We start from the raw sequence: 21,140 nt of genomic DNA, 5'->3' as shown, positions 1-21,140 counted from the left end.
AGCTACACAATTACTCAAGAATTTAGGCTCTGCGATCAAGACTCAGGTTTGAATCCTGGTACCACCACTCACAAGTTATAGGACCCTAAGCAAGTACATAACTTCCCTAAACCTGTTTCCACACCCAAAAGTCAGAGCCACTAATATGAACACTGTTGATGCATGTGTAACACATATAGTTCTTGACTCAGAGGAAGCCCTCAATAAATATTAATTGTTGTGGTTTTTGTTGTTAGAGCTACAAAGGAAATAAACACAAAGATGTCTCTCTGGCCACCAAATACCTAATAACATAAAGGGAATGAAATACAGAATCACTCAAACAAGATCAACAATTTCCATGTAGCCTATTATGATTTCTCTGCACACATGCTAGAATTTATTCTGTTGAGAATGCCCAACTCACATGTATCACAGTGTCACAGTCGAGGAATGAGTTGAGATCATTATTGTGAGTTCCTTTTAATTGATACGGTAGTAAACTTTCATTTATTTCAGAGATTATCTTCCAGACCCACATCACATTATACCCTCATCATATAAACAAGCCTTTGTCCTACGTATTGCCTTTATCTTTTGTCATTCATCCTTGGAAAAACCTGAGGGTGAGCTTCATATTTTACTTGAGTCAGGTGCTAGACAGTGTATTTTCCATCCTTGTTCCCCAGCCTCCCCAGGTAAAATAGAAATTGAGGTTTATTGTACATAATAGATATTTTTATGGTTTCTGTCCACTTATCCATGCTCTTTTCCTCAAGGACAGCCACTGATCTCCTTTTGGGAAGTCCCTCTAGCCCACTGCATTCAGTTACAGGGAGGTTGTCAGTCAAGGTGCCTACCACAGGACACATGACCTGTGCTGGTTTCCTAAAGGTACTGAAACAAATTACCGCAAACTTGATGGCTAAAAGAAAGAAAACCTTATTCTTTTATAGTTTAGGCAAACCTAAGTCTGAAATCAAGCTGTCAGCAGGTTTGGTTCTTTCTGCAGACTCTGAAAGAGAAACTATTCCATGCCTCCCTTCCAACTTACATTGGTTGCTGGCCATCCTTGGTGTTCCTGAGGTTGCAAACACATCACTGCAATATCTGCCTTCGTGGCACGTTACCTCCTTCTCTGTGTGTCTGTGTCTCCTCCTTTTCTGCCTCATGTAAGAATACTCTCATTAGATGCAGAGCTCACCTCAATCCAGTATGGCCTCATCTCTACCCTACTTAAGTTACATCTGCAAAGACCTTTCTTCCAAATAAGGTCACACATCCTGGGGTTCTAGATGGACATGAACTTTGAAGGGATATTACTGAACCCATTCTATGACCCAAGACAAGTGAACCCAACTCTCTTTCCCTGGAAGATCATAGGATTTTCAACTATTTGCAAGACATTCATTCCACCAGCAGAATCCTGAGGAGCCTGCTCCCTAATAGAGCCTACTACCTACATCCCAGAAACTTCCCTCATCCCCCCAAGTAGCATGGCTGAGCTATTCAAAGTCTCCTTCATTCTGAGCATTACCCAATATCCTACTAGTCAATTCCCATGTAGCCTAGCTAGGTAGAATCAAGTTCCACTGCCAGAAACCAAAGGAGTTAAATCAGAGACTGCAACTTCTAAACCACCTAAGTCCTGCAATGTACAAATAAGAACAATGGGATGTCAAGGCCTGTTTTTAACACTTTCCACTAACTAAATATTCCTTTGGACATAATGCCTCTACCCGTATAATTTAGATTTTATTTCTGGAAACTTTACCTGCTCCTCATAGTAATTTTTCTAGAATTCTTAAAAGTTTCTGCAAGTGTGTAGGTGATAGTTCCTGGCATCGTTCCAAATCCTGAAAATGCTGACAGACTGACTAAGCTAAGAAGTTATCTTGTAATCCTAGGGCAGACTGATTAAATCCTACACATTGACATTTTTGGCTAAAAAATGATAACTGCACTAATTAGCCCATTAGAAAATATTCATATCTCATTGTGCCAAATGAAAGGGGATTCCTTATAATTGTTCCTACAGGATTGCAAGCGACGTGTTATGGACATGATTTAATTGCAGGAAACGTCATTACCTTCCAAGTCCCATCACCCACTTAAGTACCCCAGAAGTTCCCAAATGAACATGAGGAAAAGTCAGCTGAATGGGCTTTCCAGAATCGTGGCTCATTACCAGGGTGCCTCAAAAAACCTTAGGAATATAGTGAGTCTTTGGAAGTGAAATGAATGTACCCTCTGACCTCCTACTAGATCCCACACAGTCTGAAGACACAAGGAAGCCAAAATGCGAACTAGTACAAAGAGTGAGCAATTAAAACATTGCAAACTTTGGAAGACACCAAGGAAGCTATACCGAGTATTTATAAAGAACATTTGGAGCTTTTGGAAAAGCATTTTTTTAAAAATAAAATCCCCAAAGATTTACTAAATGTCAGGCAGTGATGTTAAAATATCAGTATATGGCAGGGAGATCAACAAGAATTAATAACATGGAGATGAATTAGTCAATTCAATACAATTTAACCAATCTTTGGGGATGCCTACTATGTGCAAGGCACTGTGGTAGGCCCAGAAGGTGATATAAACATGAACAAAAAGAGGCTCTGGCTCCCAAAGAGTTTATAATCCAGGAAGGAGGGTAAGAGAAGAATTCAAATTCCAGAAATATAAGGGGAAAAAGTAAATGTTGTAAGAAAACAAATTAAAATGCTAGAGGAAAAAGGATTCCCATCAGTTGCAAAGATTAGGGAAAATTTTCATAGAAGTAAAAATAGAGTGGCCTTTGAATGACACATATATAGACAAGATTCAAAAGATGGAGAGTTAACCCAAGCAAAATCATAGAGATAGGAACACGTGCTGTATATTCAGGGAAATTAGTATATAGGGCACAGTCAAGAGGGAGATATGGGCAGGAAAGATTGAAGCTACCCCAAGGATGGCCTTAAAAGATAAGTACAAGGTATTTTTGATTCATGGAGGGCAAGAGGGAACCCCTGAAAATTTTTGCAAGAAAGCAGTCTGTCGCCACTGGTTTAGAAAGATTAATCTGCAGGCAGTGTAAATGATCGATGAGATATCAATCCATTGAGAAGTTGACTCAGTTTTAAGTGGAAGAGTTGGAAAGAAAATAGGAAGGAGGGCAGGAAGCCACACTTGCAAGAGATAAGACAGTGTCCAAACCCAGAGTATAAATTTTCAACCCCGACTGCATGGTATAATCTCATGGCAACTTTATTAAAATACTGAAAGCCAGGTACCCCAGACCAGTTAAATCGGAACCTCTGTGGTGGCGCCTAGGCACTGGGATGTGAAAAGCTTACCAGGAGATTCCACTGTGCAGACAGTATTGACACTCCCTTCCTCAAGGTGTAGTCTAGGAACCAGGAAGCCCAGTATCAAGTGGAGCTGTGCGGGAAATGCAGATTCTCTGACCACTCCACTCAGAATACACACACAAGATGCCCGGGCAATGTGTCCATGCACAAGGAAGTCAGAAAGGCACAAGCAGGTGCTTCAGTGGTCGGCCCCAAGATGCTGCAGTTCTTACCAGCACCCAGGTAAAGCCACCCCGGTACACAGACCTCACTTGAGGACATATTAACAGGACCAACTCTGTTCATGGCTGAGCCACTGACTGGGACTTCTGCTGTGTTCCTGTGGCCCATCTTCTTTCCCTCCACTCCATTTCCTAGTGTCAGACCCCACCCCACCTCTGCACACCTGTCACGAGCTTCACAGATCTCAAGAACAAATCCAGAAAAAAGTTTGGCTCTTCCTTCAAAAAGCTAAATATAGAATTACCATAGGACCCAGCAATTGTACTCCTAGGTATACACCCAAAAGAATTAAAAGCAGGGACTCAGACACTTGTATGCTGATGTTCTTGAGCATTATTCACAACAGTCAAAAGGTAGAAATAACTCGAATATCTAAGGCTCACACCACACGCAGCCAACTAAGGGCCTCGTTAACCTGGAGCCTTGTCCATCCTGCCTGCCAGGGACTTGGTTCTCCCCACTCACACTGTTCACACCGTTTTCAGAAGTGGGTTTGAATTATTCAATGCTAGAAACCATCCTCTTTTCCTGTATAAATGTTTGCTCAGAAAAGGAAAGCATAGTCTAACCAGCTGAAGTTCCCACTGCCCAGCCAGAGAAAAATTCACTGTTCCCCCAACCTCAGCTGTACGGAGTCTGTGAGTTCCCAGATTTCCCTGCTGTGGCAAGACAGGCTAATGGAGAACACTTCTGACGAGTTTCCTTTTTCTTTTCCTTGATAATTTACTAAAATAAAGCATCTACTAATCTCTGATCTACAAATGTTAAATGATTCTGTATCAATTTAAATAAGATATCTGCTGCAAATATTTAAATTTTAAAAAATAAAATGTACAATGGAATATTATTTAGCCTTAAAAAGCAAAGAAATTTTGAGGTGCCTGGGTGGTTCAGTTGGTTAAGGCATCTGACTTTGGCTCAGGTCATGATCTCACGGTTTGTGGGTTCAGGCCCCATGTCAGGCTCTATGTTGACAGCTTGGAACGTGGAGCCTGCTTCAGATTCTGATGTTTCCCCCTCTCTTTCTCTGCCCTTCCCTTACTTGTGCTCTCTTGCTCTCTTGCTCTCAAAAACTAAGTTTTAAAAAAAGGAATTTTGATACATGTTATAACATGGATAAACCTTGAAAACACTATGCTGTGTGAAATAACCCAGACACAAAAAGGTAAATGTTGTATGATTCCACCTATATGAAATATCTAAAATAGGCAAACTCAGAGAGACAGAAAGCAGATTAGAGGTTATCAAGGGCTAAAGGAGGAGAGAATGGAGAGTTAAAGTTTCTGTTTGGGGCAATGGAAACATTTTGGAAATAGTGGTGATGGTTGCATAACATTGTAAATGTGATTAATCACACTGAATTATGTACTTAAAGTGGTTAAAATGGCAAATTGTATGTTAGATATTTTCCCCCACAATTCATAAGAAAGCGAACTCCATCCCATCCCCCACTTTTATTTGAAAGGTCTGAGCCTCCTACTCCTGGTGTCTAGCTGTATACCTGACTTCTGGACTGCTCCCATTCCCCTAAATGGGAAGCTCTCTGGTCTCCAACCTGAAGCCACGCTAACATCAAAGAGACAGTGTCTTATTGTACCTTGACACCTCAACCCAAGACAGCTGGTCTGCAGCCCTCACCTCCAGGAACATGGGTGGTCACATTCCCTTCGATTTGTTGTGGGACCACCACTCCCTCTGCCAGGCAGGCTGCACTGTGCAGTCTATCCCCCAAACAATCCCAAATTCGTCCAACAAAGCTCTTCATTCTACCTCATTCCACCTTCTTAGAGGGTACTCAGACCATTCAGCATCCTAGCTTTTGTGACATTATCAAAAAGCCCCACATTCAGTAAACTAAAACTCCTAAGGGCAGGAAACAAAAAGTCCATTTCAAACAACATTAGAGCACGCTTAATGCTCAGAACCCAGGAGACCTAAAATGACCAATATGAACGAAGTGAATATATGAGTCCTCCCAAGCACATTCTCTCCTTGAAACTGAGAAGATCCAGCCTGATGTTCGGTACAATGACAAATTGTTCTGGGCAGATTTTCCGGAGTAATCCAAGATCCCTGAGTCCCACTACACAAATTGTCTACTGTGGTGACTTAATTTCATGTTTTAGTTTTAAGGAGAAGGGATTTGGATAAATGTTCTAATGCAGTAATTAGCAGTTACATTAATAGCATTGATTTCCCATTATGTTGTCCCATTATTCCAATTACATTTCTCTTTAAACAATTTTTCAGACTGTAATATTCTACTTAGATGAGCCTGATACCCTGAATAACCTCTCCTCTCCATTGTGCACCAAAATTGATAATGAGTTCTGTGATATTTAACCCCATATCACATATTTTTTTTAAATCACTCCAAAGAGTCCTGGGTAAATAGTCTCTCTTAAGCAATTTCCTCAGGGCCCAGTACCAACATTGCAATAATCAGAGCAGGTGGTCACTTGGCAGGGCTCTCTACACAAACCTCCTTGACATCCCACTAATATGTCTCAAATCCTACCCTTCAAGAGCCCTTTTGGGGGATCTTTGGGGGTTTTTCAGTCTTTGATAGATGCTGAAAAGAAAAAGCTATATCAAGCAACAACCTGCAGAGAATAACACTTATCAAAAGCCTATAAGAAGCACCAGATACTCATATTAGACCTAACAATCACATACTACTTACTGTATGTTTGAGGCCACCATTCTAAGTGTCTTACATATATATGCCCATTTAATTCCTCAACTTCTGGGGGGTAGATAGTGTCATGATTTATATTTTGCAGGTGAGGAAACTGAAGCTTACCCAGATCATCTAGCAACTAAGGGATACAGGTAGGATTCAAACACAAACAGGCAGGCATCAGGATCTGTGCTCCTAACATCTGCTATTCTGCTCCCTGATATATTTATTATTCAGTCATCACATGATATAGGAGTTTTACACCTGTTTGGACAGATGAAGAAGCTAATGATCAGAGAGGCTAAGTAATTTACCCAAAGGCATACAGCTAGTTAAATGCCCCCCCCCCAATTATGATATAAACTCAGGAGTATCTGACTCAGGAGACTTGTTCCTTCCCTTTTGCTGCCAAGAATATATCACAACATCCAACCATGATGGCTATTTAGGGGAAATACCTAAACAACTGGGAAATGAGAAATAATGTAATAGGCCACATGGTCTACTAACTAAGCATAAGAATGGCAGATAGATATGGCAGAGCCTACTAGCTAATTGACCACCCGTTTCCTCCTCTTTCTAGATACACACTGCATTTCTCAGTGTCCTTTGTAGTTAAGTGTAACCAAGTGACAGTGTTTTGGCCTGTGGAATATGGGCAGAAAATCTTGTAATTCCATCCTACCTCTTTTCTCACACTCTGGCTAAATGGAGAGTCTTCAAGAACCTGGAAGAAAGAGGAGCCCAAAGAGTAAAGAAGACTGGGTTCCTGATTGGCCATGTGGAAGGCTACTCAACCAGGAACAGACCCAAAAGACTGTGGCAGCAAGAGGTAAACTTGTACTTTTTTAAGCCATAGGGATTTCAAATTGATCTTGTCTAGCAACTAGTATCAAATTAACTAATAAAAGATAGAAATTGAATGCTATCATCAAAATCTTAAAATGTATGTTACTGATTTACAGATAGGTTTTGGATAGAAGAGAAAAAAACAACTCAGTTTGCAAAGCTAGAGACCATGTGATATGTATCCACAAAACATTTGGTAAACTTGTCCCTGCAGTAACTTGGAAGGCAGGTCACATACCTACTGGCCTTCACTCCAAATGAAATAAACTGCCATTGGAGGTTTTGAGTAGCAGAGTAACAGATCTCACCTTAGTAGATGGATCACTCAGGCTCCTCTTTTGAAAATAGATAGAGGAGTCAAGGATAGGAGCGAGACAGTCAGGAGGCTCTTTCCACTGACCACAAAGAGCGAATTCTTTGGACAAAGCTTTCCTCCTACAGCCCAATGATGCTCAGTTCCCCTGAAGAATGTCTCTGAGCCACCAGGCCAGACAAAGTTATTACCATCGATTCTGAGAACACTATTGCTTCCAACTAATGACTAAGTTAAAAACATAAATTGAATATAGATAAAGAACATGTATCACTAAGTATTCAAATTCTTTCTTTGTTAAATTGTTTTTCATATTGCCTTAACATTATACTTACATTAAAAAGAAATTCCACAGATACACAATCCACTTTTGGGATCTTTAAATACCTAATTTTTTGCCTGTAGAATTGTGACTTCTCTAAATTTTAGGTGCATAAAGATATAAATATTCCTTAGAAGTCTGCCAACTGCAACAGGGACTGAGATATTTACAGTTGACCTTCTTGAGATAAACATCCACTGCTCACATCTACCATCGAAACTCCCTAGGGTATTAGCATGATGTCCATATAGCCAGACGGTAGGAAAAACCACCTTTAATGCTTCAGTTTAACATCTCTCTGTCCCAGTCCTCATGTAAGCTCAGAAAACACATTCCAGCATGGACACACTACATTTATTTTTCGGTTACAAATGGCTGAATAGAGTTGATTGTCTCTCTGCCTATGGTTGTTATCAAATACTAGTAAAATCCCAAAAGATTTGCAGTCCAAATTCTGACTTAACCAGTAGTTGGAACCATAGTACTCCATGCATTGGATTCTGCTTAACTGTCCTTGCCACAGGGGTAAGCTAATTTGTCCACAACTAGTTTCTGACCTGTGTCATTACTTATATTTACAGCTTAGAAGCTCAGGCTCTTGTGGTATGAGTTATTGGAAAAAAAAATTTTTAACTAGAGTCAATAGCCTAGGAGCCACAGTCTTCATCAAACAGAGGGAGGAAGGACTCTCCTCCAAGCCAATATTCAGATGTGGCTCACACTTGCCAATGATGACATGATCCCTTGAAGGTGCTGAGAAGGAAAAGGCAAAATGGACACCCACTGTTTTCCTGTTTGCTGAGCATCATTCAAAGGTAGAGTTAGTCGTTATTGAAATAACTTAAACTGTGGAGAAAATATCAAAATAAGCCTATTACGCTAGGACCCAACCATTACAGCCAAGGAAATAATACAATAAATCCTTTGAAATGAACAAATATAGCAAGAGGTACTTGAAATCTGAGAGGTGTTCTGTCACTAAATTGTAGCATTAATAGTGCTTTGATGCTCCTTGCTAAACTGTATATTTTTATACTCAAAATGAATATTAGGAAAATCATACTTATTTTATACAACTCATTAGCAAAAAGGAAGAAAATAAGATGATGTCTTAAAACCATAAATCTTCTTTGTAACTAACTGTGAATATGAGGATATTGAAAGAGGAAAGCAAATTGAGAGGGAAAGGATAATTCTAAACAGTGTTATGATCTTTGTTGTAAATGAACTATTATCTCATCAGTAGAGGATAAGTTGTATTTGGAATATGATGCTGAAGGCTGGCAATATTCTCTTCCTGATAATGAAAGGAAACTAGAAACTTCAGAAGAAGTTATTTCTTTTTTTCATTATCAGCAGGACCCTGGTGTCATTTCTATATACCTGTGGTCTTTTTTTTTTTAACCAATTTTTCTTCCCAACAAATATACCCATTTATCCCAACTAATGAAATACCACTTGAATTTACTCTGTTTAATAAATATAACAAATCCAAAGAATCAGAAGGAATTAGATACTCACAGGCACACTGCTCCCTAGGTAAGACCTAGCTGGTCACCTGTACCATTTTCAGACTCTCGTAAATGCTTGCCTGGTGTTCTAGATGTCTGTTTACCCAATCTCGTTTTAATTTGTTAAAGGAAGTTGAAGTCATGAGTCAGCTATAATGTGGCAGTATTTGAGTATTAAACAAAAATGCAAATCTAGCAGTACACCCCTAATAAGATACAGCAAGCTCATTTTTCTTCATATCACTTCTAATTCAGTCTTGTTGGTTTAGGGGAGCATTTATGTGGTACATGGTCATGTTTAAACTTTATTTTATTACTCCTAAGCTACTCTCACATTATCAGTGAACTTGAAGGACTAATTTTGAAATCTGTTAGCTTAGAGACATATGTAAACACTTGGGAAAATATATTTTTTCCACACAACCACTGCACTGAAAAGGGAGAAACGTCTGTGCTGTTCTAAAAACTCCCCGTTCTGTCTCTGCACAAAAGTGACAGCTAGGTTTCAGAGTTCCCAGTGTCTTTAAACATATGCAATGAGTCTTTCTCATCTGTCTTAATTTCCCATTCTAAATAATGCATAATTCTGTCATTAACCAGCAGGTAGAAGACTGCCCAAGGGACATATAGTTGTCTTAACTTGGATCTTGGGTAGATGTAGTATCTGGGAGGTGATCTCAGAAAAAAATCATGAGCAAATGAGGAGAGCAAGAGAGGAAAGGAAGGAAGGAAGACCAGTAAAACGTGGGTTAATGAGAGATTACTCTGTGGGCACCTGGGACTCTGTCCCATAGGGGACTCTCTGAGAGACTGTGTAGAAAACACCTCAGAATTGCTGGAGGGCAAGAGATAGGATATTAATCTTTCTAAATCTCAGTGGTTGAGAACTGAGGGTGGCTCCCAAGGGCATTAACTCCTTAGTACTTGCAGCCTGAAATGCTTCAGTAGCCAGAGAACACTCTAGGGCAGAGAGATGCAGGAAGCCACCTCTAGGTAAGAGAACTATGCTGGTGACCTCCAAGAGAGGCCAGGGAATATGGCCAGGGACTGCCTGCAAAGGTTACCATGCTCTGAAGCAGGATGATGGCAGACTTGCAGGGGTTTGAATCCCTGCTTCCCTCTACTCACAGTCCGACTTAGATACACTACTCAAGATCTCTGAGGCTCATTTTTCTATTAAACTAGGTTTCTGATGCTGATGTTTCTGGGTGATACAAAGGATTCAGTATAATCATGAGATACTTTATGTAAACTCCCAGCACAGAACCCAGCACACAGTAGGTGCTCAAAAAACACTAATTATTTTGATTGTGATTATGATGATAAGCTTTATAAGTTACGAAGTACAATAAATACCCTCCAAATTTCTGCGCCTCCTTGCAGTGAGCTGGTCCTGTCCATGCTCCACCTCACCCTGAGGAGGGGTAGAGTAGGAAAGGAAGCAGCAGGACTCTCTTGGTGTACCACTGTATCATGTCTTAGCACATTTGTTGGACATAACACATTTCATGACACTGTATGCTAGACAGAGTCAGGCAATTCTCTAAGAAACCCCATGTGCAGAGCAGGGTGTACAATAGAGAAATGAGTTCTCATTTAACCTCCTCATCTAAACTCACCAGAATAACATCACACTTGAAAAAAAAAATCATGCCATGAAGTCTGTGGGCTTCAGTTATCCATGTTATCTGAGGGAGATGCTGACTCTGATTTCTATTAACTTTAACACTGAGACCTACTCTTGTTCCTGTCCCTCAAGCAAAGTTCTGATCCTCTTGAGCCAATGGTCTCACTAGACCAAATTACACCAGTCATCTTTCTTCCAACCCCTAGACTGCTGTTCCTATAAGGTGAAAGAGACATAACAATAGCTATCATCAGTTAGTCTTAATGTTCATTAAATGAAAAAAAATAGAGCTCTTAAGTTCTAACAAATGTCTGTGGATTTTGAATAATGCCTACTTTTTCATATTTTAGTCCTATTTATTTTGTTTCCTCTCTCTATTAAAAAACATAGTAGGAAGAACCAACAAGTTCATGCTCCCAAGGTTACTCTCACAAAACAACGTCTCCCTGTATCTGGGTTCTGTTACCATTTGCACTGTCAGCAAAGCCCTCATCTCCATAGACCAGGAGGAGATATGACCCTTTCTCCTCATTGTATATATGGCTAAATATCCCTAAACTATTCCTCCCAACTGTGTACTTACAAATAAATGTCCCAGGGAAGAATTAGAAACGAGAACAATGTGTCATCTTTTGTTCCTGTGAGGCTTACTCCTGACATTTCAGAGAAAACATAGGATTGGGGGAAGGAGAGAAAGAGAGCAGAGAATGGAGAATCACGTCATCTATGATTTTATATTATACATTTATTTGCATTGGAGTCAATCATCTTTCTATTACATCTACTACCTGAATAGTACCCCTATTTATGCATATTATTTTATATAGGAAGATCGAGGTGAAAGAATTATTTGTGTGGCCCTCAACTTTACAAAAGGAAATGAATGGTTAATGAAAATCTGCCCACTTGGTGAACTTTCATATCTCATTCTGATATGACTGCATGTCTGAATGGCGGGCTGAATTATAAATAGTTGGTGCTCTGGTCTGATGCTACAGCATCTAATGAATTGTTGCCTCTATAAACTTTTTATATGTTACACTGTAGAAATGAACCAATTAAAATGTTTTGCCAATTTGAATCCTCCATATAAAGTATCTTCTGCAAGTAAATAAATGTCTTTGATGCCTTTGACTGCTTGGTGAGCTAAAACTTTATTCAAATTGGCTTTGTAATATCTTTAAATACACATTCCTGTGATGTTTTGCTCTTACATTTGTACTAAATGAGTATTTGGACATCATTACACAAGAACACTTGCTGAACGTTTTTGCTCCCCCTTTTGTAACATAAAATTTCAGGACAAACTTTTTAATTTGTTTGGGGCCTCCTTTTTATTAAATGTGTTTAAATCTCTAACTATTCCAATCTGACCTCTCTGGCATCATTGTGGAGAAAAAGCTGATAGTTACGTTTCGTGTAAGCCAAAGTTCTCCTTGCAAATTAAAATTACATTCCACTTTGCTGAACACTAAGAAAATCAGCTTTGGAAAATTACGTCGGCCCTAAAGACTGGGCTGCCACTTACCAGTCAGACCCTGTTCCTTTAATGCGCATCTGTGAGCAAACATGCTTGGCTCTGACTCACACTGGACTAAACAAAATCTCATTAATAGACTTGGCCTAAAGAAGCACTTGAGAAGACAGCTAATCATGTTCTACATGATGGGAAATGTCACACAAAATCAGAAAGGAGGTGAGTTTTTGGACCAGTACTTCCATCAGAGGACTGAACCCTCTTCTGAAAAGAAAAGAGTTTAGAATGTGTCAGAGCTGGTTTTCCAACTCTTCCCAGTACTTGACAGAAATTAACAAGCCATTTTTAAGACAAAGACCAGAAGAGAAAATAAAGAGGAAAAGTGCAGCTTGCATGCAACAGACAGAAGAGAGGCAGTAGCAATGGTCCAGGCACTGTGGCAGGCACTGGAGTTACGGATGTGAAGGGGAAACCAACCTTGCCTTCCAGAGGCCTACAGATTAGAGGGGAGACTGATCAATAAAATCAAACAAACAAACAAACAAACAAGCAAACAAAAACAATTATAAAACAGTAAAAGTGTTGCTTGAATTGGGACTAAAGCAAGCAAAGAAGCTCTATAGTCAGCTTGGGGAAGTCAACATCTTCAGAGGATTAGCATTTGAACGACTAATTCAGTAGACAGTTGTGGGAAGGACATGGCGGGCTAAGGGAATACTGTCTGGACATTCAGTATTACCAGAGCAGAGCTTCAAGAGACTAGGGGAAAGAGGTGAGGCTAGGTAAATAACTTCCCGAATCTGAACATGAAGGCTTTGCAAAGAAACCTGGATTTGGTTCTACGGTTAGTCTTAGTGTGTAGAAAAATAGCATGGTGATACTTCTTAGAAAAATCTCAAAAAAGAAAAACCTCTCTATTCATAAATATAGAATATTCATAATATTTAATAATTCAAAGAATGCAGACCTCTAGGAAGGACAGGACCCCGACCACAAAGGTAGTGATGCACTTTTTGGGCCATGCCTTTTAACATTCCCCAGTAAAGGTCTATCCCTAGATCACTTAAAGCAAACATTATGAGGGGGTCAACTGATACAAGTTAAGGCTCTCTAATGGTCTAACTTAAACCTAAGAATAAGTTGTAAACTTTAGACTTTCCACCAATTCTAAACATTATTTCTTAACTCAAGTTTTTGATAAATTTTGGACTACTGTGAATCAAAGGTTATACTCCCTGACACCATCCAGGCACACACAGTTCCCTTGTGGTTGATTAAGGACCTGCACATACTCTAACTTCAGTGCCATGCTATCTATGACAGATACAACCTTCCCAGGAATTTCAGACTGTAATTCAGTGTGCTTCAACACATTTAAAATGGTGAAGTCTGGATTTCCTTCCCTGCCAAATCCTGATTATCCAGGTTAGTCTTGCTTTTACCTGATCTCAACTTTTCAACCACCCAATCAGTCCCAGTTTGCTTTCCTTGAGCACTTTTGGCAAGAAAATTTGAAAAAAAATAAAAAAGACATGAGGTGATAAAGCTCAGATTAGTACATATCCTTATTTATCCATGCTGAAGAAAGTCAGATGAAGAAGAACTTAAAATCTCCATGGCTCTTAGACATGGATGTTACTTTGGCTAGGTCTTCATTACTCAGGTTATATTGTTGGTCTGTCTAGTAACATAATACCTAAGACACTGTGTGGTTTACATGCAGTTGCTGTATAGAAACAGAATCTCAGCTTAATTAGCACCTTATAAACAGCAAAGTCAGAATTATTGTCCAGGTCTTCCTTAAGCTAAAGCCTGAGATGTTCCCCTATGTCATTACACCACTTTGGAAGTAACGTTTCTTCCTAATTCAGTTTTGGCTTTCATTTAGGAATATAGCTGAATTTCATCAAAAATATAATGTGTGCAAAAAATGGATTCAAACTTCTCAGGTGTATCCCCACACCCAGGCTCCCAAAGCTTGGGAACACACTAAGCTTTTTGGTGTTCACATTTTTCATCTTTTTCCCCCCAAAATCTTTTTTCATTTTTCTAGATAATAAGTCAGTTCCTGTACCACTCTCTTATTTAGAGATTTGGGCTTTATGTGTGTTAGACAGTTAAATATTCCATCTTCTTATAACTAAGTATAAAAACCAATAAATGGAGGTATGAATTTTCACAATTTCACATGAGAATGCATCTGCCTTTGGTTTCATCAATTTATGTGTGGTTATTTCCTATCACAAATAGGTTTTGAGCTGTCAGGATGATCCTTTTCTTTGCACAATTCTCAAGCAAAAATTTTGCACAGAGCTCTCGATACCCCCCAAGAAGCTGAAAAAATACAGGTTTTCTCACAAGGAAGAAAACATGATAATTGATGACTGAGATAGGCTGCCCTTCTCTGGAGGTTTTTAATTACCACCTTTCATTTACATAACACTTGAAACGTTTCCAAGAGCTTTCAGGTACATTATCACATTGTTTTCTCAGCACAACCCTGCAATGAGAGAGAGCAAATATTACAATCATCACTTTCAAGAATAAGCCACCAAGAATGCCAGAGGTGATGGGATTTGATGAGTCACAATGGATGGAGCTGGTGCTAGAACTCAGGACGTCTAACTCCTAATCAGCTATTTCTTCTACCACACCTCCTTTATTCTTCCGGCTAGGAAGATCTTCTCTTAAAGGCCCAAGAGGTATGCAGCCAATATCAAAATCAGTGTTATAAGCATTTCTATCATAAGCATTTGTCATTTTTCTATGAGACACATAAAAAAAAACTATGGTTTTTGCTTGAAAAGATATTAGGAGTGGGATTGTGGGTATCCATTCCAGCAAAGCCTGCTGGCTTTGTAGTCAACTTAATCACTTTGCTAGCTAAACATCCATAAACCTCATTTTCCCAATCTATAAAATAAGTATGAAGTAGGACCTTTCTCAGGGAGTTTTATTTTAAGGATTGGAAGAAAGGATGTATGTAAAGCCTTTAACATCATGCCTGGCACATAGTAAGTGCTCAACAAATGGTTGCTGCTATTTTTAGAGTTGTTGGTATTGTCACCATCATCATCATCATCATTATTATAGATCATGGTGAGTGTAATTCTGAACTCTGTGGGTGAGAGGCTCCAAATACTGCCAAGATGTCATTTGGGGGTTATATTAGCCTGCACTTTTCTGGCTCTGACTCAAATAATGAGGCTTGCGATTTCATTGACTGGGTGTGCTAATTAGAAGCTTCTTAAAGATTTCTCTTGTCCATTGAGGCCACTAAATAATCTCCACATGGGTCAAGCTCTGCACTCACCCCGTTACCTCATTGATTATACAAGTCAGCAGTTGGAGCCATGATGGAAGATCTATGGCGGACAGAAGGAAAAGAGTCTAAAGACTTGAAATTGAGCTGGTTCATTCTCTCATCACACTCAAAACTCAACTTTTATCTACATGATAATTAAATAATATGACATTTTCTTAACCAGCATCCTGCCCATTTTTAAATACATCTTTTATTAGATGGTAGAGCTTATAAAATATTCATCAACACAAGCTACTGCAGTTTTTTTTTTCTGCTGACCTAACCTCAGAGCTGCTCAAGTGGAAATTAGATTTTTTTTGTTAAGTCGCTGAAACTGTCTGCATTTGCTAGATTTCCTAAGGAGCAGGGAAAAAGTAATTCCGTAGGTTTAATAAGGGCAACATACATTCTTATTCTAAAAAGACACACAAAAAGGGGGCAGAAATGCTATTCAGTGAGGATAATTGATATTGTAGCACAGCGTTCTGCCTAAGCTCATTGTATTTCGAATGGGTGCACAGGTTCTTTGAATCCCTGCCGAGAATAGCTTGTGTGTCTTTCACATCTTACCTGGAATTAAGGAAGACTTTTAGGGACCTTGTGAAATGTAAGATGCTTGTGATGTTAATCAGCAAAAACAGACATCTGATTGCACTTTCAAAAAGAACAAGAGAGAGATTTTGTGGTTTTATAGATTTTGCTCCTAACTTAAAAGTAAGAAAACCTAATAACTGTGCTTTATCTGTACTGTTTTCAACTCATGCATATATTCCCTCTTCTTTCTCTCTCTTCTTCCCTTGGAACTTTTTTGCTCTTTTATTTCTCTCTTAATTAAAAAGTTCAAGGTTTTAGAAGGTTTTTGGTTTGTTACTGAAAGCCTTGCTTGTTCTTTTGTGATGATTGTAATACCCGGACCTCACGTCTTACCTCAGTAGCCTAGTTTTGAGGTAAACTTTGCCTCAGATACCTTGAGCTCTTTTTGATGAGAATATTTATCAAAACACTAAAAGTAGACTGATGCACTCAACTTCACCAAGCAAATCAGTAAAAATGCAGCCTGACCCCATCCATGATCGCCCTTCTACACCCCCAGTGTCTCAAGCATGACACAAGTCCAAGTTTAGTTTCCCTATTTTAATTAGGGCTTCAATTTCTCTCAGTAAACAAGAAGGAAACCAGCTTTGCATTTATGTCACTGAAGGGAAAGGAACTTTTAGCTACACAGAAGAACTTTGAAACTCCCCTTTATGTTAACAATTATTACATCAACACTTTCTTGCAAAGATATGTGTTTCCTGCCCACTCAGACACTAATTTTACAATAATTGAAATTTGTATTATTGATATTAAGAAAACTGAACCATATGAAATTAAAATGTAATACAATATTATCCTAATGGTTAAGTCTTCTGTTTCTAGTTTAAGGTCCTTAGGGCAACATACCAATAATCTGCTTGAAACTTTTCTATCTCTGAAGTAACCTTAGCAACAGGGCAGTGTCAGAGTGGTATTTCCACGGACATACTTGCCATTTTGATTAGAATGATTATCTCTGGTTTGAGATAAAATGGAAGTGGTGGTAACTGCCATGCCCTCTTGGTAAAGCCTTACTTTCTCATTCTGGTCTCCTGTTTCATGTCACTCTCTCCTTCTCCCTCTCCCCTCTGGAACCTTCAGAAATGGAGAATCCAGGCCCATAATTTCCACTCCATAAACTACAAGCATTTTGAAAAGCATTATTACACTGGGTCAAAACCCAGAGGCCTTCCAAGCATTAGCTCAGTTCTGTCACCAGAAGCACCTAAAACAATGGGCCTGAAGTGATTATGCCCTCCAGTTGTCTGAGTGGAACTGTGGAGATAATCTCACTTCTGAATAAAGACCAGATTTGTGTGGGCCTCTTCTGCTCTGTAAGACCTCTGAACTTGACACATCAAGACTAAATTTGGTTGAGATTTTATTCAGATGAACTGGAACCATTAATCTTCATGCCCAAGAGGAAATCCTCCATTCTATCCATTGTATACATTGATAGTCATATTTCTTTCTTTTCTAAAATGCTATTAAATCAATGGGTGTCTTACAGTCTGTGCCATCTTAAAATCACTGAAATCAAGTCCTTTCTCTGGCTAACTTAAGAGCCATCTGGATTAACACCCAAAAGTCTCCCAAGCTTTTTAAGCTCTCCATGCTCCATAGATGAAGACACTCAACTAGTCTGTAAATTCAGTCTTACTTTTGGACTCTGTGGCCAATCCAGTTCCTCTTATTCCCCAAACCTCAGCAAATACAAGACATCCTTACTTACATTCAATTATGGTAACTGAACTCTTATTTGTCTTGTTTTCTCTGGCAACATTTTCCTACCATCAGCTGCTCATTCTGTGGTTCCTGAAGTCAATAAATGTACCACAGCTTTATTTAGTATCTGCCACCTTTACTAAGTATCTACTTAGGTGTTTTCAGGCACAGAAAGAAAAAAGAGAATTTTTTTACATTTATTTTTAATGTTTCTTTTATTTTATTTTGAATTGATATGGCAGAGGGTCTCATAATCTCTTCAGCACTTATGTACTCTTAACAACGTCTTACTCCTGTCTTTTGCCTATTACCAGATCTTCATGGCATCCCAAGCTACTGGCCTCTTAGAGCACTCACTATAACCTACATCTTGGCCACAACAGCCCTCATTGACCTTGGTTCAATGATTTCTTCTATTTCCTGCTGATGATCATTTTCCCATCCTTTGCTTCACTCTTAGGGGTCTGTCGGATTTTCAGGACCAACAATGGCCATCTTACCTGGGGCAGCTTTGGTTATTGTTTCATGACTAGGCTGAGGGAGGGAGCTCACTGAAGAAGTTAAAAGTACTGATGTAGGGATGCCTGGGAGGCTCAGTCTGTACCAAAAAAAAAAAGGATAGATGTAATGTCACAGGGACCTTGGGTAGAGTATTTAATTTCTCTCAACTTCAGTTTTATCATAAAATAAGGATAATAGTAGTAACTACCATTACTGTTATATGAGGATTCAATAAGAAAATATACATAAATATATGAACACAGTTTCTATAATATGACAGATAGAGAGCAAGTTGGTGACAAAATTCTAAGCCACTAACTTGCCCTGTTTTATTTTGAGAGATGACTTAATGGTGTAGATCTGTTATCCAAAGTAGGAAGTTCTCTGTTCTGAAGCTCTCTGATCACAGAAAGCACACAAAAGGGACTTTGGAAGGGCCAACTCTGGGCCTCCTTCCCCTTTCTGGGGAGAAAAACTGTCACAGGAAAGAATAATTAAATTTATCTTGTATTGGTCACACTGAGGAAAACTTGGGTCTATTGGGAAAAAAACTTAAAGTGAATTAGAAAAATAAAAATATCTAATCATCTTTACTATGCAAAAATGAACCAAACCATTGCATAAAAGGACATGCCCCCTATCACTGAAGGTATTCAATTTAGGATAGATGTTGTACAAAGTTTAGGATTGACTGCCTGTTCTTTAATCTTCTTTCCAGCCCTGAGATGCTAACGATTAGGAAACAAGGCAGCTTCTCAGGGTTCATTCATTCATTCAACATTAACTATCAAAGAAGAGCATGACTTCAAGTTTTATTTTGGCTTGGAGATGTAAAATGGATTCTTTTAACCATGGCAGAAGAGGAACCATGGGAAGAGTTTCTATCTCAAGCACCAGAAATTAAACTATGATTTGCATAGTTTTAGAGAACAAAGGAGCTTTCCTCTGGATGCCCAAGATATTAAAAACTAGTAAGTTCACTGTTGATGTTTTTATTTCTGCAGTGATTGGCAATAAATTTAATTTATGAACTACAACTATTTTCTATATTAGCTTTGTTTTATGAATTTCCATCATTATCAAAGTCAGACATGTTTTACAAAACTTGATGTCTATACAAATCCTTAGCTGGGTAAAGACAGATTCTCTAGTAAAACAGCTTAATGGTGGAATTCATATATTTTTACATTGTGTAGCAGGAAATATAAAAAGGAAAATTTTCACTTGTGATAGGAAAGAAAAACAGTTCAACTTAATTCTATGTGAGTATTTCTCCTTAGTGAAATGGGCAGCCCAACAAGGCTTTTGTTTAGTGCACTGGGTCATGAATAGGGCTTCTAAAACAAAACAAGAAAGAATTTTTGGCATATTTACCAAAAATAAAGTATTTTTGTGGTTAAAATATTTACATTGTATTTTCTGTTAATAGAAGTTGATTTCATTATTAAAGGGATAATCGTATTTCTAATTTCATATTTTCTATTTTCAAGGAAAGAGTTTGTGGCAGAGGTGGTTGCTGTCTTCAGAGATCCCTCACTCCATCTTTTATAAGCACTAGAATCCCTGAGCTTTATCTGGATCCCTGGTGGCCAAGAATAAGACAAGTTTACTTTCCAGCCTTCCTTACAGCTAGGTGTGACCATGTGACTAATTTTGTCTGAAGGAATATGATGGGAAATGAGGTGTTCAACTTCCAGCCTGTTCATTAAATGAAAAGGTCATAGCCACCTTTGGGTTCTATTCTCTTTCTCCTCTTGCCACTGGCTAGAATGCCAGGAGCTGATGCAGCCATCTTGGACTACAAGATACAAGTCTGAGTGAGGAGAACAGAGCAAAAAGCCAGAGTCCCTACAATGACCTCCAAGGCCCTATATGAGCCAGTCTTGCATAATCTCTCTGGCCTCAGCTCCCACTGCTCTCCACTGATCACTTCCCTGTAGCCACACACTGCCCTCTTTGCTGTTCCCAACAAACCAGAGACTCTCTTTCCACAAGGTCTTTGTATTTGCTCAACATTCTCCCCAAGTATACTCATGGCTTGCTCCCTCACTCTCTCTCTTGGTCTTTACTCAAATACCACCTTTCCAGAGAGATATTCTTTGACCACCTTGTCTAGAATTTCAACAGCATCCACTCCCTGCCCTGCAACTCTTCCTCCCGCCCTTGCTTTATTTTTCCCTGTAGCCCTATACAGCATACTATACATGTTACTTTTCATCATGCTTATGTACTTGTCGATCCCACTAGAATATCAACTCTATGAGGACAGGGATTTCTTCTGTTGTGTTCACTACTGGTTCCTCAATACCTGGAACAATGCCTGGAATATAGCAGGTGCATAACTGAATTCTGCATTGAATGAATGAAAGGGATAGTAAGGGTCCAAATCCCTGACACTGTGGAGTGGCTGTATCACCTTAAGGTCAGACAGAAGTAAACCACTGTTTTAAGTTCACTATTACCCTCTCCTTTATTATGACAGTAAAACCAATACTCAATTAATGCAAAGATGGTAATTCTCTCCTTCAGCAGAGAGATGATGCCCCACAATGGCATTATGTTCAACTTCCGAGTGGTTCTATTCCAAAAGGGTAAATGAGTGAGCTAAGACAGACAAGGCTCCTGTCCTCAAGGATTTTACCCTTGAACGAAGAGGAAGACATTAATCACATAATTGCACCAATAAATATCAAGTTGCAAG

At 39.0% G+C, this 21,140-nt stretch overlaps 1 protein-coding gene across 1 annotated transcript in view; it reads right to left on the bottom strand.

The window, feature by feature from the left end:
• The window catches only part of LOC115305095, a 126,618-nt gene that overhangs the window by 48,893 nt on the left and 56,585 nt on the right, over positions 1 to 21,140 (bottom strand). The window contains exon 4 of the mRNA XM_029955438.1: positions 18,439 to 18,536. Within this exon, the coding sequence (XP_029811298.1) occupies positions 18,439 to 18,536 (98 nt within the window). The remainder of the gene's footprint in view (positions 1 to 18,438; positions 18,537 to 21,140) is intronic.

This window comes from Suricata suricatta, chromosome 10 (genome assembly GCF_006229205.1).
Source record: "Suricata suricatta isolate VVHF042 chromosome 10, meerkat_22Aug2017_6uvM2_HiC, whole genome shotgun sequence".
Classification (NCBI taxonomy): domain Eukaryota; kingdom Metazoa; phylum Chordata; class Mammalia; order Carnivora; family Herpestidae; genus Suricata; species Suricata suricatta.
Note: the sequence above shows the minus strand (reverse complement) of the source record. Positions and strands in the feature narration are given on the sequence as shown.